Below are 20,315 nucleotides of genomic sequence, written 5' to 3'. Positions count from 1 at the left end.
GGATGACGTCGAAAGCCGGTGCCTCTAAAGTGAAGTGACCTTCTCTCCGACAGAGAGGAACCATCAGCCGAGAGAAGAACCTGCTTTATCCCCGCATATCTCCACCAAAAGGTAAACGATCACACTTCATACTCAGCTTGTATATCAAACAGACACTGAGGGTGGGGGTGTTGGTGTTTAAATTATGCTAAAATACAATATAAGGGATCAAAGAGGAAGAGATGCTGAGAACTAACGGTTAGCTACCGGCCGCCCATGTTGGTGCATCGCGCCGGCTACTCTCTTTACGCAAATCCATCTTTGATTCTACTCAAATGGTGGATTTAATCGTTGTTTTAAATATTCATATTGCATGTCCTTCCTTGTGTCTTCTCCTGGCAGTAAAGGTGTTCGTTAACTACGTCGACATTGAAGCATCCTTGAACCCTAACCTTGCTAGCAGCTAGGATACAGAGGGTTACCGTAATATCAAAGTATAAGCGCGGATAAGAAGAAACATAATAAGCCTACGTTTCGAAATAAGAGCATGGAAGCTTATTTTTAACTTTATGATGTGTGTGTCCTTGATGGGAAGAATGTGTGTGAGGGGTGGCCCGCGATGTTAGATTATTAAAAGGCTATCTGGGTTGTGGTACCGATGCTATCTTTATCTTATAGTAGTATTGTAGGGAATGGGATTGGACGTTAACACCTGATAGGCGAGATATAACATGGCGGGGAAATACCGTTTAATATTATGTAACTGCTCCGAGATAACGTTCAGCAACTGGCGATACCAATCCCTTTTTGTCTCAGTTGTGAGTCGTGTTCTCCTCACTGCGGGTTTTCTTTCTTGTGGGGCATGGACAGCAATGTGTGCGTGTGTGTGTGTGTGTGTGTGTGTCTGTGTACCCCTTTTTAAAATGACGTTTGAGCTTTTGTTTTGAAAAGCGCTACCGGAAGCCTCCATGTAATGTACGAGACATTGATAGTGAAGCTAATGGCTGGTTATGTATTCACTGTAGGCTTCCCTGGTACTGGTCGTGTAAGGAGTGGACACACCCCCCCCCCCCCCCCACATACTCTTAAAAAAAGCAGTTTCATCATGTATATCTTAAGCTAAGTACATCAATCGTTGCTCCCTTATTCCACAACCCATTTTCTTGTGATGTAACCCGAGCTGAGGCTTTCGTTTGGAGCTGTTTCCGGTTTATATCCATGTCAGATTTCCCTGAAATGACCTCAGTGCTGGGAGGGAAAGTCATGACTTGTTTTGTGTGTGTGTACACCTTTAAATGACACTTGAGCTTTTACTTTGAAAAGCTTCCATGTGTTGTAGGAGATAGTGAAGCCTATTTAAAGCAAGTGTGTCTACTGTAAAGGCTTCCCTGGTATTGGACACACACACACACACACACACACACACACACACACACACACACACACACACACACACACACACACACACACACAGATCTTAAGCTATGTTTTGTTGTACTCCATATACAGTAACGTGAGCAGGCTTTTTATTTGGATCTGTTTCCGGTTGATATCCGTGTCACATTTCTCTGCAATGACCTCAGTGTCTTGTTTGCGGAGTAAAGAAAGTATAACATCCAGGTGCAGACATTTATCTTTGACCTCAAACGACCTTCACTACGTGTCGCCGGGCAGAAAGAGAATGAGATTCCTGCCATAACTGAGACTACGAATAGAAAAGAAGCAGCTAAATTAATATAAAGTATTTAGCTTCTCTCATGACCTTTGACACATATTTGAATCTGATTTATTTAGACACACGTGGGTTGTGATGTTGGGTTTTATGTCTACACATCATGTCATTCACCGGACTTGATTCACTATCAATTCGAAATTCGGGCTTCACGTAACGCCCATATGTGCCTATAAATAGCCACAAAAAAAACCTGTATTAATATTCATTAGAGGGAAAACGTACACATCGGTACGGCAGAAAAGAGTTAGCTTAATGCTAACTAAGAAGCATGCCTAAACAACTAGAATTACACAATTTACAAAATACACATCCTGTAACAGTTCTAAGGATATAGCAGCCAGGTATATATTGCAGTTATTAACGGCATATATATATTAAAAAAAATAGTTTGCACAGACGCCGACAGAACAGCTAAAAAATACATTTCACACCGTGTCAGATTTTGGTTCTTTCGGGGACGTGCAGACGATAATAAATCATATTGTTTGTTGTTTACATTGTTGAAAAGGGTTAGGGGTCAAAGGTCAAAGATGGGTTCGGGTAACAGTGAAACGGGGTGAGACTATCGATTTGCATTGCGTCATAAAACGTCTCAAATATCTATACAAAAATATTTTTATTTTATTTGAAATAAAATGAAACATTCACAGTTAATGTAATTAGATATAAATTATTAATGCCATAGATTTGAGCATAAATTCGCAGTAAATCATTCTTCAGTATGCTGTAGAAGTTTAGGCAAGGCAAGTTTATTTATATAGCACTTTTCAACGCAAGGCAATTCAAAGTGCTTTACAAAAAAAAATGAAAGACATTAAGCGTTAAAAAAGAAAAGCTAATAAAATAAACATTAAGGAAAAATACATGGATAAAAGTTACAGTGTCAAATCAGTGTCTTGTAAAACATATCAAATCCTGCGTTCACATTTTTAATTGTAATTTTCAGGCCAGGTTAAGCAGAAATGTAGTAAAAAAAAAACCCTGCAAGTTTCTCTTTAATCCACTACGAGTTAATAATAGTGGAGTCAGGCTGTAATCACAATACCTCATCTCTCTCGTTCAGATTCATGTTGTCGTTCTGCTTTGCAAAACGCCACTGTGTCAAATGTCCTATCTGGGTTGCCGTATGGAGCTGTCCAATATGGCGGACCGCCTCGCGCTTGAGCAATGCAGATCGGGTAGTGACGCGGATCGGGTAGTGACGCGGATCGGGTAGTGACGCGGATCGGGTAGTGACACAGATCGGGTAGAGACACGGGGACGGTGTGTCTGGGAGGCTAAACGGGTGAAAGGAATATTAAAGGGTCAGAAAAGTGTCAAAATAACTATAGTTCCTCAGGAAGACTTGGACTACAGCAGGGCCACATCAGCATTACGGTTGCACTCAAAGGGCCGGTTGTAACTATATAAATATCCATATAACATATTTAAAATAATGTGTTATATTACATTATTGCCTTTGAATTGGATTATTATCGGATAGGATAATAACTTAGTAATTAACTACCAACTACGTGCGAAAGCAGAAGTCCAGGGCAAACAATGGCAAGTCTCTTCAGTGTCACAAAACGAGATGCATTGTGGGACATGTAGTTTATGGGCAACCTGCTTCTGTAAAGCGGCATGTAACCGTATATTAAAGGTATTATATATATATTACATTTCCAAACATCTGGAACTCGGACTGCTTTTGAATCCAGGCTGAACACGTGGCTGCTTTTAATTGAACTGTTCACATCTAGTTATCCATGATTTATTATCTTTGCCCCCCCCACGCGTTTCATGCTCTGAAAGTCTTTCATGTTTGGAAAGCACTTTGCCCTGTGTTGAAAGCTGCTGTATAAATAACCTTGCCTTGTTGTTGTTTGTGTTTGTGCAGCTGACGATGGGCGACGTAGCGAAGGGAAAGAAGGCGTTTGTGCAGAAATGCGCTCAGTGCCACACAGTGGAGGAAGGGGGGAAACATAAGGTCGGCCCCAACCTGTGGGGTCTGTTCGGACGCAAGACCGGCCAGGGGGTGGGATACTCCTACACGGACGCCAACAAGAGCAAAGGTGAGGACCCCTCCATGACCCCTCCATGACCCCTCAATGACCCCTAACTGACCCCTCAATGACCCCTAACTGACCCCTAACTGACCCCTCAATGACCCCTAACTGACCCCTAACTGACCCCTCAACGACCCCTAACTGACCCCTCCATGACCCCTCAATGACCCCTAACTGACCCCTCCATGACCCCTAACTGACCCCTAACTGACCCCTCAATGACCCCTAACTGACCCCTAACTGACCCCTCAATGACCCCTAACTGACCACCAAATAACCCGTAGATAACTCCTACATAACCCTTAAGTAACTCCTAAATAACCCTTAAGTAACTCTTAAATAACCCTTAAGTAACTCCTAAATAACCCTTAAGTAACTCCTAAATAACCCTTAAGTAACTCCTAAATAACCCTTAAGTAACTCCTAAATAACCCTTAAGTAACTCCTAAATAACCCTTAAGTAACTCATAAAGAACCCTAAATAACCCTTAAGTAACCCCTAAAGAACCCTTAAGTAACCCCTAAATAACCCTTGAATAACCCTTAAGTAACTCCTAAAGAACCCCTAAATAACCCTTAAGTAACCCCTCAATGACCCCTAAAGAACCCCTAAATAACCCTTAAGTAACTCCTAAAGAACCCCTAAATGACCCTTAAAGAACCCTTAAGTAACTCCTAAATTACCCTTAAACAAACCCCTAAATGACCGTTTCTTAAGGCTTTTAAATTGCGATTAATAAAGTATGTATCTATCTAAACGTCGCCTTTGCTCTGGTCTCCTTTCCTCTCGGGTCGTTGATTGATCGATACCTTAGTTCCTTCCTAACCCTGCACTCTTCGCCCTAATGCTCTGGTCTCAGATGTCCCTCTCTTCTCTCGACTCACCTCTCCGTCTTCCCCCCCCCCCCCCCCCCTCTCTCCTCCTCCCCAGGTATCACTTGGAGCGACGCCACCTTGATGGAGTACCTGGAGAACCCTAAGAAGTACATTCCTGGCACCAAAATGATCTTCGCCGGCATCAAGAAGAAGGGCGAGCGCACGGACGTGGTGGCGTACCTGAAATCCGCCACGTCATGAAGCGACGGCTGATCGATTCGTGTCCATTTCTGACTTTCTCCCCGTGTTTAAAGCTGTGCCGAATACATCCAGTTTCATGTTTAGTCATTCGCAGGGTGGCGGATCACACGATTAACACATGACCAAACATAAAACTCGAATAATGAAGAACAAAATCACTTTTATTTAATTGTAACGCTTTGTTTTAATGACGACACGCGTCTGGTACTTCCTGCTTTCGACACGGACCGTCCTTTCACTCTAACAGCTGACTCCGAGAGAGACGGTCCGGTGGTGTCCTGGTGCCAAGAGAGCGGTTTGCCCGGAGGTCAGACACGCCCCTTTTTAGAGTCCTCTCGTATTTAACTCTTTTAAATTATTTGGACGAACCCCCCTGCCCCTGTTTTAAAAGGGTCTGAATCACTGCTATCGGCCTCTTTGCCGCCGGTTCGATCCCCGCGGTGTCTCATGTCCTGAAGAAGGAAGCGTGCGTTATTTACCTGGTTTCACAGGAGAGAGAGAAAGAGGGGTGTTTAACTTATTCTACTGTAACCTGCTGTGAGGACACACACACACACACACACACACACACACACACACACACACACACACACACACACACACACACACACACACACACACACACACACACACACACACACTGTATGTACTTAACTATAATAATAATGATGATGATGATGATGATGATGATGATGATGATGATGATGAGATGTCGAGCGGTGTGCAAACGGACGGATGAAGGATTAAAGAAAACGTCCAGAAAACATGTTTCATTGTCTTTTTATTTACATGCATCGGTTTAAGAAGTACTCGGATATTATAAGGTCCTGCATTCAAGATGTAGAAGTACTCAGGTCTTGTACTTGAGTAAAAGTAGAAGTACTCAGGTCTTGTACTTCAGTAAAAGTAGAAGTACTCGGGTCTTGTTCTTGAGTGAAAGTAGAAATACTCAGATCTTGTACTTGAGTAAAAGTAGAAGTACTCAGATCTAGTTCTTGAGTAAAAGTAGATGAATCTTCCATGCAAACCAAAGTTAGCCATGGAGTGCCACAGGGCTCAGTGCTCGGACCTATTTTGTTCACATTATATATGCTTCCGTTAGGCAATATTATAAGGAATCATTCTGTAAACTTTCATTGTTATGCGGATGATACTCAACTATATTTATCAATCAAGCCTGATGAAATTAATCATCTAAATAAAATTCAAGACTGCCTTAAGGACTTAAAAACGTGGATGACCTTAAACTTTTTGATGTTAAACACGACCAAAACTGAAGTTATTGTACTTGGCCCGAAGAATCTACGAAACAAATTATCTAAAGACATACTAACTATGGATGGCATTAATTTGGCCTCCAGTGAGACTGTAAGGAATCTTGGTGTTATATTTGATCAGGATTTATCCTTTAACGCCCACATAAAATCAATTTCAAGGACCGCCTACTTCCATCTACGTAACATTGCAAAAATCAGGCATATCTTGCCTCAAAACGATGCAGAGAAACTAGTCCATGCATTTGTTACTTCTAGGCTGGATTATTGTAACTCTCTATTATCAGGGAGTACTAAGAAGTCAATCAAGTCGCTTCAGCTGATTCAAAATGCTGCGGCTCGTGTACTAACCAGAGTTAGGAAAAGGGACCACATTACTCCTGCTCTGGCTGCCTTACACTGGCTCCCTATAGAACACAGGATAGCATTTAAAGTTCTTCTTCTCGCCTACAAAGCCCTTAATGGGCAGGCGCCATCTTACCTTAAAGAACTCATTATACCCTGCTGGCCTACTAGGGCATTGCGTTCCAAGAATGCAGGGTTGTTGGTTGTTCCTAGAGTCTCTGAAAGTACAATGGGAGCCAGAGCCTTTTCTTATCAAGCTCCACATTTGTGGAATCAGCTTCCAGTTTGTGTTCGGGCGGCAGACACCCTATCCGTTTTTAAGAGTGCGCTGAAGACCTTCCTTTTTGATAAAGCTTATAGTTAGGGCTGATTAGATCCAGCCCCTAGTTTTGCTGATATAGGCTTAGTTTGTCGGGGGACATCTTACTTCTTCCTTCTCTCTGTCTGTACCTGTGTCCTCTCATGGGGACATCTTCCTTCTTCCTTCTCTCTGTCTGTACCTGTGTCCTCTCATGGGGACATCTTCCTTCTTCCTTCTCTCTGTCTATACCCGTGTACTCTCATGTTCCGATTAACCCAGCTTCCCCAAATGTCTTTCTTTTTGGTGTCTCTATACGCCGGGATCCGGAGTCATGGATGATCCTGCGGTCCTGGGTCCTGGATCGCGAGCGCTGGATCTTGAGTCGTGGCTGTGGTCCTGGATCATCGGTCCTGATGGATATCCTCGTGGATTCATCTTCCTATTATACACACATGCATTTCCAAACATTTGGACTACCTATGTTGCAAATGTATTATCTTTTCAATTTACACACGGCATCTATTTCAGTCTGTCCGTCCTGGGAGAGGGATCCCTCCTCTGCTGCTCTCCCTGAGGTTTCTCCATGTTCCCTTTAAACTGGGTTTTCTTTGGAAGTTTTTCCTTGTACGATGTGAGGGTCTAAGGACAGAGGGTCTAAGGACAGAGGGTCTGAGGACAGAGGGTCTGAGGACAGAGGGTCTAAGGACAGAGGGTCTGAGGACAGAGGGTCTGAGGACAGAGGGTCTAAGGACAGAGGGTCTGAGGACAGAGGGTCTGAGGACAGAGGGTCTAAGGACAGAGGGTCTGAGGACAGAGGGTCAGAGGACAGAGGGTCTAAGGACAGAGGGTCTGAGGACAGAGGGTCTGAGGACAGAGGGGTCTAAGGACAGAGGGTCTAAGGACAGAGGGTGTCGTATTGTCATACTGATATTCTGTACACACTGTGAAGACCACTGAGACAAATGTAACATTTGTGATATTGGGCTATAAATAAACATTGATTGATTGATAGAAGTACACAGTAGCATAACATGGAAATACTCAAGTAAAGTACAAGTATCTAGAAATTCGACTTGAGTACAGTACTTTAGTAAGTGTACTTCAGACCTCTGATGATTGAACAGAATAAAACAGATTACAGTCTGAATAGTTTTCTGAGTAACAGTGAACGTGACATCTATCTTAAAGCAATCAGTGCAAAGTCAACATCATCAATTCTGAGTAAGTCACACACACACACACACACACACACACACACACACACACACACACACACACACACACACACACACACACACACACACACACACACACACACACACACACACACACACACACACAGACAGACGTATTTCAATCAGGAGACGGTTTTGATGTCGGAATACATATTTATTGCCAGGAATAGACAAACGGTCTGAAGGGGAGGGGCTTAGCTTGACCCTGGTGGTGGTGAATGGATAGTTGGGGTCGGTCTGAAGGGGAGGGGCTTAGCTTGACCCTGGTGGTGGTGAATGGATAGTTGGGGTCGGTCTGAAGGGGAGGGGCTTAGCTTGACCCTGGTGGTGGTGAATGGATAGTTGGGGTCGGTCTGAAGGGAGGGGCTTAGCTTGACCCTGGTGGTGGTGAATGGATAGTTGGGGGTCGGTCTGAAGGGGAGGGGCTTAGCTTGACCCTGGTGGTGGTGAATGGATGGTTGGGGGTCGGTGTGAAGGGGAGGGGCTTAGCTTGACCCTGGTGGTGGTGAATGGATAGTTGGGGTCGGTCTGAAGGGGAGGGGCTTAGCTTGACCCTGGTGGTGGTGAATGGATGGTTGGGGTCGGTGTGAAGGGGAGGGGCTTAGCTTGACCCTGGTGGTGGTGAATGGATGGTTGGGGTCGGTCTGAAGGGGAGGGGCTTAGCTTGACCCTGGTGGTGGTGAATGGATGGTTGGGTTCGGTCTGAAGGGGAGGGGCTTAGCTTGACCCTGGTGGTGGTGAATGGATGGTTGGGTTCGGTCTGAAGGGGAGGGGCTTAGCTTGACCCTGGTGGTGGTGAATGGATGGTTGGGTTCGGTCTGAAGGGGAGGGGCTTAGCTTGACCCTGGTGGTGGTGAATGGATGGTTGGGGTCGGTGTGAAGGGGAGGGGCTTAGCTTGACCCTGGTGGTGGTGAATGGATGGTTGGGGTCGGTGTGAAGGGGAGGGGCTTAGCTTGACCCTGGTGGTGGTGAATGGATGGTTGGGGTCGGTCTGAAGGGAGGGGCTTAGCTTGACCCTGGTGGTGGTGAATGGATGGTTGGGGTCGGTGTGAAGGGGAGGGGCTTAGCTTGACCCTGGTGGTGGTGAATGGATGGTTGGGGTCGGTCTGAAGGGGAGGGGCTTAGCTTGACCCTGGATTCAGAGGGACAGGAGGTGAAAGGGGGGGAGGAGGGTTGCGGCGAGTCACCTGAAATGACAGCTGTCAGAGGGGAGAGAGCAGATTTAAAAGGGTTAGCAGAGCGCTATGATAGGCTTGTGAGAATAGAGCGAAGTGATTGGTTAAGCTGGGGAGTGAAGCCCCCGATCACTGATTAGTAACATGGAAATAGTAAATGAATGAGGAAAGACGGTCTTCCTGGTTGAACTTGCGCTGAGCTTCATGTTTCTGCTTTGCTATAATACTTTCTCTCTCTTCCTCGGACAGCTCCAGCTTCTGGACCGTGTTACCCTGCTTAGCTTCCCAAATGAACCGCGGTTCTTTAACATCTCCCTGTCCTCTTGTATCCCTGACCCTAATACACGCAGGAACCCACCACGTCATTTTTTTACTGTAGTCTGTAGCGCCGAGAGATAGAGAGTCAGAGGCGGTGCAAGGAAGGTGCAAAAGGGTACTTTATTAGAGAGCAGCTAAGGTCAAGTTGTCCGGTTGCAGTCCGGGGAGAAGAGAGAGAAGCCAGGAGGGCACACAACATATACAGGCCCAATCCCAAACCACTCCCTCCACCCTACCCCTAGCCACACTCGCAGCTCACCGAGGCTCCTCCTGTCAGATGGAGGGAGTAAACACCGCAGCCAGCTTTGGGACGGCCTCCCCTCTCTCCGGCACAAACAGGAAGTGCCGTAACCGTAACAACGGTTTCAAATCAGCATCTCTTAGACAAAAAGTTTAAATGAATAACTCAATAAAACTCCAAACATCTTTCCTTGTGTTTCAAAGCTCTTTTAGTTTTAAACCTGATGTTTATAAGCTTCTTAGTTTTTGCAACGGTCTGTAAATATACACAACTTTATAATAAAATGCACACATTTAACTTTTTCTAGACTAAACACAGGTTTGATCCTAAGTTAAAAACATATGAGGTCATCAAGAGGTTGTTAACATCGCAGTTTATCAGGATGTTTGCTGGAACTACTTGTACACAGCTTGTTTCCTGAGGACACACACAGCGTGACTCCGGTCTCCAGTCAGCACCGCTGCAGCCTCGCTGTGTGAGGGCTCGATAGCCCACTCCCGCTCCCACTCGCTGCTCTGGAACAGCCCTCAATGTGGGGACCCTCCGCGTGTAGGGGGCGGTTTGGGAATGGGCCATAGAAAACACGCAACATGTCCGTGTGGAAACAAAACCCCAACTGTAGTTCCACGTGTGAATTATGAACCAGTGTATTAATAGGCGGTCACCACAAGTCTTTATTTTGTATTAGATTTGATGTTACTCTGTTATTGATGCACTTTGTACACATTAACATGAAATACTAGTACTCGTGTTTCCATGACTCCTTGTTTTACTAGTTTCTGAGTAGGCGGTGCAAAAACACAACCCCGTGAGTACCCGTGGTGTGTTGTGCGGCGGTCGGCCACAAGAGGGCAGCACCTCCACAGGACGGGTGTTTCAGTACTGAGTCCACTCGCCTTCGCTCTGCGCTACTTTCCCAACATTGTTTATTTAACTTGTTAAACTAGTGCTGTTTGTATTTCTCATCTGCAACTCTCCCGTACATTTTCCTTTCCCTTTATAACTTTCATTATGAGCTTTTCCAGCTTTTCCAGCTTCCTCCATTTGACGACAAATCATATATCATTTCCAATTCTGTTTTGAATGGGATCTTTGCTACATTTGCATAATAATAATAATACATCAATCAATCAAGTTTTATTTATATTTCACATTTATAAAGGATGTCTGGTGAGCCTCAGACCCTCTGTCCTCAGACCCTCTGTCCTCAGACCCTCTGTCCTTAGACCCTCTGTCCTCAGACCCTCTGTCCTTATACCCTCTGTCCTTAGACCCTCTGTCCTCAGACCGTCTGTCCTCAGACCCTCTGTCCTCAGACCGTCTGTCCTCAGACCCTCTGTCCTTAGACCCTCTGTCCTCAGACCCTCTGTCCTTATACCCCTCTGTCCTTAGACCCTCTGTCCTCAGACCGTCTGTCCTCAGACCCTCTGTCCTCAGACCGTCTGTCCTCAGACCCTCTGTCCTTAGACCCTCTGTCCTCAGACCCTCTGTCCTTAGACCTCCTGGTCCTCAGACCCTCTGTCATTATAACCCTCTGTCCTTAGACCCTCTGTCCTCAGACCGTCTGTCCTCAGACCCTCTGTCCTCAGACCGTCTGTCCTCAGACCCTCTGTCCTTAGACCCTCTTCCTCAGACCGTCTGTCCTCAGACCCTCTGTCCTTAGACCCTCTATCCTTAGACCCTCTGTCCTTAGACCCTCTGTCCTTAGACACTCTGTCCTTAGACCCTCTGTCCTTAGACCGTCTGTCCGTAGACCCTCTGTCCTCAGACCCTCTGTCCTTAGACCCTCTGTCCGTAGACCCTCTGTCCTCAGACCCTCTGTCCTCAGACCCTCTGTCCTCAGACCCTCTGTCCTTAGACCCTCTGTCCTCAGACCCTCTGTCCTCAGACCCTCTGTCCTCAGACCCTCTGTCCTCAGACCCTCTGTCCTTAGACCCTCTGTCCTCAGACCCTCTGTCCTCAGACCCTCTGTCCTCAGACCCTCTGTCCTCAGACCCTCTGTCCTTAGACCCTCTGTCCTTAGACCCTCTGTCCTCAGACCCTCTGTCCTTAGACCCTCTGTCCTCAGACCCTCTGTCCTTATACCCTCTGTCCTTAGACCCTCTGTCCCTCAGACCCTCTGTCCTCAGACCCTCTGTCCTCAGACCCTCTGTCCTCAGACCCTCTGTCCTTAGACCCTCTGTCCTTAGACCCTCTGTCCTCAGACCCTCTGTCCTTAGACCCTCTGTCCTCAGACCCTCTGTCCTTATACCCTCTGTCCTTAGACCCTCTGTCCTCAGACCGTCTGTCCTCAGACCCTCTGTTCCTCAGACCGTCTGTCCTCAGACCCTCTGTCCTTAGACCCTCTGTCCTCAGACCGTCTGTCCTCAGACCCTCTGTCCTTAGACCCTCTATCCTTAGAACCCTCTGTCCTTAGACCCTCTGTCCTTAGACACTCTGTCCTTAGACCCTCTGTCCTTAGAACCGTCTGTCCGTAGACCCTGTCCTCGACCCTCTGTCCTCAGACCCTCTGTCCTCAGACCCTCTGTCCTTAGACCCTCTGTCCTCAGACCCTCTGTCCTCAGACCCTCTGTCCTCAGACCCTCTGTCCTCAGACCCTCTGTCCTTAGACCCTCTGTCCTCAGACCCTCTGTCCTCAGACCCTCTGTCCTCAGACCCTCACATCGTACAAGGAAACACTTCCAGAGAAAACTCACAGTTTAAGGGGAAAACGGGTCATACATAAAACTAGCATCACATTTCGGACGTTACTTATCTACCATTTTATTTTTCCTACTTTTTATATTTCAACACAACCTGACTGTCTGTCTTTTTACCTGAGTGACATCATCAGGTGATTTAATGAGCTGTATATATGTATGTATGTTATATATATATATATATATATGTTATGTATGTGGTGTAAACATGGCACAGCTGGGAGAGGAGAGATGGAAAGGAAAGAAAAACACAGAAATATTCCCGGTTTCAGTTCCCAAACATTCCTGGAAACGAGCCGTGGGAAACGGGCAGACGTTATTTTTAAATCCCAGAGAGCCTCTTCCTGAAACTATCCAGCGTTTTCTCAGAAACCAAACGTACAAACTCTAATATCTCATATAGACGAGACAAAGGGAAAGCGTTCAGATCTACACTCACAGGACATCGATGATAACGTCATATCAATACAAACGTAGTGCATTGCTTCCAGATGTGTTCGGCACTTGTGTTTCTTGTTTGTGCCAAAACAGATATATTTAAACCCGGGTCAACATGACATAGCAACACGAAGAGTCTCTCCACGTTAAAAAACAAACCATATCAATGTTATTTATTCAATTTCTTATGAATACAATCCTGGTATTTCTGTTCACACTCAGTAACTCCATCCATCTTCCACCTCAGCCGCTTGCTCTCGTATCTGACTAATGACTTTATGAAGAAAACGATGCTCTTGTTATAAAGTGTCAACATGTTGGATATCTCACACAGACGTTACTCCATGGAAACGTAAACGCGAAGGGTTCCTCTCATCGTCTCCATCTGATAAACACACTCCTCTTACAGCCCGCGGTTCCCAACCTGCGGGCTGCGGCCCCCTAGTGGTCCGCGAAGGCATTGCAAGTGGGCAGCCAAATAATTAGAAAACATTGTGATTTTGTGTGGAAACATTTCATTATTACGATGTTTCCTTTCTCTCCCTCGATCCTCCTTAGCAACGGGGATTACAGTCCGTGACAGCGGTCTGTTCTCGTGTCACATGTTCTGAATTGACCAATCAGAATCGAGTATTCAACTAAACCGTGTAATATAAATGTCGGTTTGTTACTGATGGCCTAGCTCCTTTTCTAATTAAAATAAAAAGTACTCGAGAACTTTATTTAGCCTCCGTATTGTTGGTTGAATGTGGGCCCTGAGTTGAAAAAGGTTGGGAACATCATTCACAATTAAAGTAGAATAATAAATACAAAACGACAAGATAGGAAACACTTTTGATTTATCATTGATATCAGGAACTTTAATGATATTTGAAGCCTAACCCTAAAAAACACAGCTTACACAAAGATTGTATTATTAAAGTCCAGATGCTTCCATAGCCCTTAATGATATCTCACAATAATACAACGCAGAAATCATCCACAACAAATCAAAAACACAATATGACGTATTACAATGTTTAACTTTGAAAAGTGAAGAATAATACGGAGAATCCTCCTGAAAGAGGCATCGTGTGCACTGCAGGGATCGGACACACGTCTGTGTCCAGTGGGAAAACAATCACTGCTGCTGATAAGACAACCGGGTAGACTTTTTAAAACACGGTGAAATGACGACAAAGTGAACAAACCTAGAAGTAACAATAATACGTTTTCAGCCAAACCCTCTCGGACAGGTTCTGTGTCTGCGAGCCGTGAGAAACGGGATCGTATTGGAGCTTTAGGGCGAAAGGTTCCCGAACGCCCTCCAGTGACTTTTTACAGATGTTCAGTTCAGCTTCGTTTCCAAAGCCTGTAAATCAGTCAGACGCACAGAACAGGCACTAAACCCGTCAGCTTGGAAAGAAAAGGTCGAGGTGCTCTTTGGAGACACAGAAAGTAGTACGCTTGAGGCCCTTCGCAGGTTGACAAGCTTCCCGTCAGACGGCTGTGTTTTGTGGTATGTATACTTCTCATCTGATTCTCAGCTCTTGAACTTTCTTCTTGTCGCCCCGTTAGTGGCTTCCCGTCCAGAAGGAACATTTGTCATGAAGCATATTTTTAAAGTGCCACCTTCTTCTGAGTGATGTGCAACCAGTCATCAGCTCGAACCTGCCGACACACGTTCACATTGCAGGTGAAGATTCAGTATTTCTGCAAGAATTCGTTTCCGTAACAGTAAAAAAAGACAGAAGAAGAAACTGCCTCTGGAGGGATGTTAGCCTCTGCAAACCCGTTTACATGCCATTAAAACATATCATAGTACAGGAGAGGGAACAGCGCAGAAAGAGGAATAGGGACTCTTTAAAAGGCTAAAAGAAACATCCTAACATGTTTGTCGAGCTCATGAGAAACGATCAACGGAGCGGACAACGTGTCTGAGTTCGGAGAAAAATGTGGAAATGAAAAAGACAGTATTTTTAAATAAGAGAGTAACTTTTGACCAACAGAGTGAATGTTCTTCCTCCAGCTGTATTCAATGACCTTTGTTTCGATGCATTCAAGGTCAAATACAGTTTATTCAGCAGTTATGTTTAATATTCTCTTTTACGTCAGAACACGTATTTGTACATAGATATATATATATATATAGAGCTCATGGACACAGATTTACGGAGCGGAACACGTGTCGCCGTTTGGAGAAACATATAGAAATTAAAGTCATTTTTGAGGCTGAGAAAAGCGTTTCAGTTTGAATGTTTCAGCCCCGATTCCTCCGGCTTTACGACCTTTGTTTTGATGCATTGAAGGGTCAAACATGTCCCAGTTATTCAGCCGTTGTGCGTCGTTATATTCTCTTTTCACACCGAGAGGTCGTCTGTTCTCGTGCGGCTGCTCGCTCCACTCGTTTTGCTGAATCTGCGTTTGTCCTTCTGACAGATTCCTCCGTTCGGACACATCATCAAACCGCCTGCGCCGCCATTTTGGCTCTGAACGCCCCTGACGTCCCTGCCTGATGGGTGGTAGGAGGTAGTGCCTGTCCTCAGGTATCCGCCATCTTGGATCTGATTGTTCCCAGCTTCCTGCCCAGCCAGGAGCGATGAAGGTATTCTGGTTCTGAGAGAAGCAGCTCATCTGCAGCATGTTCACTTCTTCGGCCATTTTTGTGCTTCTCAGTTCGCCATGTTCTCAGAGTTCTGTTGGTCAGCCAGGCGGTGGTTTGGGAAGGGGAGGGGCAGGAAGAGAGACGAGCCAATCACACACTGGCTGAAGTCCGGAGGGGGGGTGGAGGGGGGGGGGGGAGAGAGAGAGAAGCTGCCGGGCGAGAGAAGCTTTACCTGAAGCGGCGGCACGGCGGTTCGACAGGTAACCCCTGGAGAGAGAATTAGAAAAGTTAACATGATTTGAGACTTTTTATATAGTTGGGACATTTGCACAATTAGCATAAGTTGCGTTCATTAGCATGAATGAGTCCATTTCTGACATTTCCAGGGTCCAAAAGGACAGTTTAACCAAGATAGTGGCCCTATTTGTATTTAGATGACACTGGACAGATTCTTTGTAACAGTTTACATCAAAGTTGTAGGACCGGTACAGGAACCGTCTGGAACGAGATTTAGAGAAGCAAATATATTATATATCTACTGTCTTGCACTATTTTTGTATTTTTTATTATTTGTATTTTATTATATAACTATGTGTATTGTTGGAGGAGCTCGGGTCAGAATAATTTCATTGCCTTTAAGTGGATAGTCGGGTCTCCAGCACGGAAACAGCTGGATGCTAACATATGTTGGGACATTTACACAATTAGCATACATTGTGTATTTAGCATATTGGCTTGGCTGATTTGGACAATTTTGGAGTAGTATTTGGGGGTAATTGAGGATGTTGAAGCTTCCGCCCCCCCACCAACCCCACCACCCAGCTTCCGCCCCAGCTTCCGCCCCAGGCTTCCGCCCCCCCACCACCCCAGCTTCCGCCCCAGCTTCCGCCCCAGCTTCCGCCCCCCACCCACCCCAGCTTCAGCCCCAGCTTCCGCCCCAGCTTCCGCCCCCCACCACCGCAGCTTCCACCCAAGCTTCCACCCCACCACCACCACCACGCTTCCACCCCAGCTTCCACCGCAGCTTCCACCGCAGCTTCTACCCCCAGCTTCCACCCCAGCTTCCACCCGCCACCACCACCACCCAGCTTCCACCCCAGCTTCCATCCCATCTTCCACCTCATCTTCCACCCCAGCTTCCACCCGCAGCTTCCACCGCAGCTTCCACCGCAGCTTCCACCGCAGCTTCCACCGCAGCTTCCACCGCAGCTTCCACCGCAGCTTCCACCGCAGCTTCCACCGCAGCTTCCACCCCACCACCACAGCTTCCACCCCAAGCTTCAATCCAGCTTCCACCCCAGATTCAAACCCCAGCTCCACCCCAGCTTCCACCCCAGCTTCCACCACCCCAGTTTCCACCCCAGCTTCCACCCCACCACCATCCCAGCTCCACCTCAGCTTCCACCACAGCTTCCACCCCACCACCATCCCAGCTTCCACCCCAGCTTCCACCCCAGCTTCCACCCCAGCTTCCATCCAGCTTCCACCCAGCTTCCACCGCAGCTTCCATCCTAGCTTCCACCCCAGCTTCCACCCCCAGCTTCCATCCCAGCTTCCACCCCAGCTTCCACCGCAGCTTCCACCGCAGCTTCCACCGCAGCTTCCACCGCAGCTTCACCCCAGCTTCCACCCCAGCTTCCACCCCAGCTTCCACCCCAGCTTCCACCACACCTCCCACCCAGTTTCCACCACAGCTTCCACTCCAGCTTCTCCAACCGCAGCTTCCACCCAAGCTTCCATCCAAGCTTCCACCCCAGCTTCCATCCAAGCTTCCACCCCAGCTTCACACCCCGCTTCCACCCCAGCTTCGCCCAAGCTTCCGCCCCAGCTTCCGCCCCCCACCACCCCAGCTTCCGCCCCCAGCTTCCGCCCCAGCTTCCGCCCCCCACCACCCCAGCTTCCCGCCCCAGCTTCCGCCCCCAGCTTCCCGCCCCCCACCACCGCAGCTTCCACCCCAGCTTCCCACCCCACCACCCACCCCAGCTTCCACCCCAGCTTCCCACCGCAGCTTCCACCGCAGCTTCTACCCCAGCTTCCAACCCAGCTCTACCCCCAACCACCACCCCAGCTTCCACCCCAGCTTCCATCCACAGCTCCACCGCAGCTTCCACCGCAGTTTCCACCGCAGCTTCCACCGCAAGCTTCACCCGCAGCTTCACCCCACCACCACAGCTTCCACCCCAGCTTCAATCCCAGCTTCCACCCCAGATTCAAACCCCAGCTCCACCCCAGCTTCCACCCCAGCTTCCACCACCCCAGTTTCCACCCCAGCTTCCACCCCACCCACCATCCCAGCTCCACCTCAGCTTCCACCACAGCTTCCACCCCACCCACCATCCCAGCTTCCACCCCAGCTTCCCACCCCAGCTTCCACCCCAGCTTCACTCCCAGCTCCACCCCAGATTTCCATACCCAGCTTCCACTCCTAGCCTTCCACCCCAGCTTCCACCCCCAGCTTCACACCCCAGCTTCCACCCCCAGCTTCCCACCCAGGCTTCCACCGCCAGCTTTCCCACCCCAAAGCTTCCACCCCAGCTTCCACCCCAGCTTCCACCCCAGCTTCACCCCATCTGTTCCACCCCAGCTTCCACAGCTCCCCAGCTTCACCCCAGCTTCATCACCCAGCTTTCCACCCCGCTTCCACTCCCAGCTTCCACCCAGCTTCCACCCCAGCTTCCAGCCCCAGCTTCCCACCCCAGCTTCCACCCAAGCTTCCACCCCAGCTTCCACCCCCAGCTATCCACCCCAGGCTTCACCTCAGCTTCCACCACAGCTTCACACCCCAGCTTCCACCCCAGCTTCCACCCCCAGCTTCCACCCAAGCTTCCCACCCCAGCTTCCACCCCAGCTTCCTCCACCACCAGCTCCACCCCAGCTTCCACCCCAGCTTCCACCACCCGCTTCCACCCCAGCTTCCATCCAAGCTTCCACCCCAGCTTCCACCCCAGCTTCCACCCAGCTTCCACCCCAGCTTCCACCCCAGCTTCCATCCAAGCTTCCACCCCAGCTTCCACCCCAGCTTCCACCCCAGCTTCCACCCGCAGCTTCCACCGCAGCTTCCACCGCAGCTTCCACCGCAGCTTCCACCGCAGCTTCCACCGCAGCTTCCACCCCAGCTTCCACCCACCAGCTTCCACCCCAGCTTCCACCGCAGCTTCCACCCCAGCTTCCATCCAAGCTTCCACCCCACTTCCACCACCCCAGCTTCCATCCAAGCTTCCACCCCAGCTTCCACCCCAGCTTCCACCCCAGCTTCCACCCCAGCTTCCACCCCAGCATTCCGCCCCTGAGCGGAGGTAATAATGATTACATCGTGCACCACCATGAAGATATCTCAATAACAAACCCAATGTGAAAGATCAAGATATCCGAATGCTTCACAATCAGAGACCTGGAAGTCATGGTTCTCTGAATGTGTTTTTGGTTGTTAGCCTGAAATAAGGTCTGTGGTTACCCCAGGCTGAAGAGATGTGAATACGTTTACTGACTGGAATACGTCAGTAAACACCCCGCTGGCGAACACAAAGAAAAGAACCGCGCAATCTCTCTGAATCTCGAGTAGCGAGGCATCTGAAGTCAAACTGAACGGGCAGCCGGAGGTGGATGAGAGCGGTGGTTTTGCAGACAGAAGCTTTTTACGACACAAAGATGATTTTATTTGCAGAAGAGTCATGTTTTGGCCGCAGAGGCGCTTGAGGCTCAGTTTGCCCTTTTTTTAACGACATGAAGTTAAACAAGAATAACCACTGAGGCTTCAAATCGATGCCAGGATCGTCGGCGCGGGAGAAAAGAGTTCTTTGTTTATCCCAGTTCTACGAGACGTGCACAAGAGCCCTTTCTCTCTTCATCCCCACGGACACTATTCCCCTTTAATCAATCTCATACGGAAACAACACGACCCTTTGTTTTTAATATCCGGACCCGCAGCTTTAGAACAGGCGCTTTCTGTCTCCACGCTCTCATGAAACCAATCTGCGTCTGATCACACCAACAGATCGACATCGATTATGAAACGTCTTTTACGACGGGTCAACTGAGCTTCAGTGAAACCAGGACGCTCAGAAAGACGTTTGCAGGTTCGTCCTTTCTAAAAGCAGCTTTTCATTTTCTACGGGGTTTGTTTTCAACTTGTTTGTTCGTCAGCAGGATCACGGACACACATGACACCTTGGTGAAGAGTCGCATCAGCCCCCCGAATACCCTCTCTGGGGCAAATGGAATCATGGTTGCGGATACACGGTGAAAACGCCCCTGATGATCATTCAGTCTCTTTTAGATTTAGCTTTTGATTCAGATGAGAGAGCTGATTGGAGACATATTGGTCAAGAAACTTCTCTGCCTGAGAACAGATGTTATCTGAAGGGTAATATTAGCATCACTTCTTCCCTGGGTCTCAGAGAGCACCTGAAGGTGCTTGCTGCTGCTCCTCCTTACATGAAATACACCGTAACCTTTGAGGGTCTTGACTTTATGTGCCAGACACACGGCACCGAACAACATCAGCACGACCAGTAATCCTACAGCTGTCATCACTCTCCCGTCCTCTCTGTCTCCTCTCTGTACTTCCCTCCTGTCTTCCTCTCTGTCTTCCTCTCGTCTTCCTCTCTGTCCTCCTCTCTGTCTTTCCTCTCTGTCTTCCTCTCCGTCTTCCTCTCTGTCTTCCTCTCTGTCCTCCTCTCTGTCTTTTCCTCTCTGTCTTCCCTCTCTGTCTTCCTCTCTGTCTTCCCTCTGTCCTCCTCTCTGTCTTCCTCTCTGTCTTCCTCTCTGTCCTCCTCTCTGTCTTCCTCTCTGTCTTCCTCTCGTCCTCCTCTCTGTTCTTTCCTCTCTGTCTTCCTCTCTGTCTTCCTCTCTGTCTTCCTCTCTGT

At 48.0% G+C, this 20,315-nt stretch overlaps 2 protein-coding genes across 2 annotated transcripts; both read left to right on the top strand.

The window, feature by feature from the left end:
* On the top strand, nt 1-5,603 carry LOC117441119 (cytochrome c). Its single transcript, XM_034077319.2, has 3 exons — nt 1-111; nt 3,594-3,768; nt 4,694-5,603. Exons 2-3 carry the CDS (start codon nt 3,600-3,602, stop codon nt 4,837-4,839), a joined length of 315 nt encoding a protein of 104 aa, XP_033933210.1. The 5' UTR covers nt 1-111; nt 3,594-3,599; the 3' UTR covers nt 4,840-5,603.
* A 10,629-nt stretch (nt 5,604-16,232) lies between these two features.
* LOC139433236 (uncharacterized) lies at nt 16,233-18,746 on the top strand (the record flags this gene model as incomplete). Its single annotated transcript, XM_071202161.1, has 4 exons — nt 16,233-16,482; nt 16,587-16,801; nt 16,931-18,272; nt 18,495-18,746. Coding segments are annotated over exons 1-4 (2,059 nt in total), but the record flags the coding sequence as incomplete, so codon positions are not given.
* Between the last annotated feature and the right edge of the window lie 1,569 nt (nt 18,747-20,315).

Source organism: Pseudochaenichthys georgianus, unplaced genomic scaffold (assembly GCF_902827115.2).
Source record: "Pseudochaenichthys georgianus unplaced genomic scaffold, fPseGeo1.2 scaffold_1498_arrow_ctg1, whole genome shotgun sequence".
NCBI classification, from domain to species: domain Eukaryota; kingdom Metazoa; phylum Chordata; class Actinopteri; order Perciformes; family Channichthyidae; genus Pseudochaenichthys; species Pseudochaenichthys georgianus.
The sequence above is the reverse complement of the archived record's forward strand: the minus strand, read 5'-3'. Positions and strand labels throughout refer to the sequence as shown.

What these genes read in the sequence shown, in the direction of transcription:
- LOC117441119 (XM_034077319.2), top strand. Translation starts at nt 3,600, where the DNA reads ATGGGCGACGTAGCGAAGGGAAAGAAGGCGTTTGTGCAGAAATGCGCT. An exon ending in GGACGCCAACAAGAGCAAAG is followed by an intron (nt 3,769 to 4,693) that starts GTGAGGACCCCT and finishes CCTCCTCCCCAG; the next exon opens with GTATCACTTGGAGCGACGCC.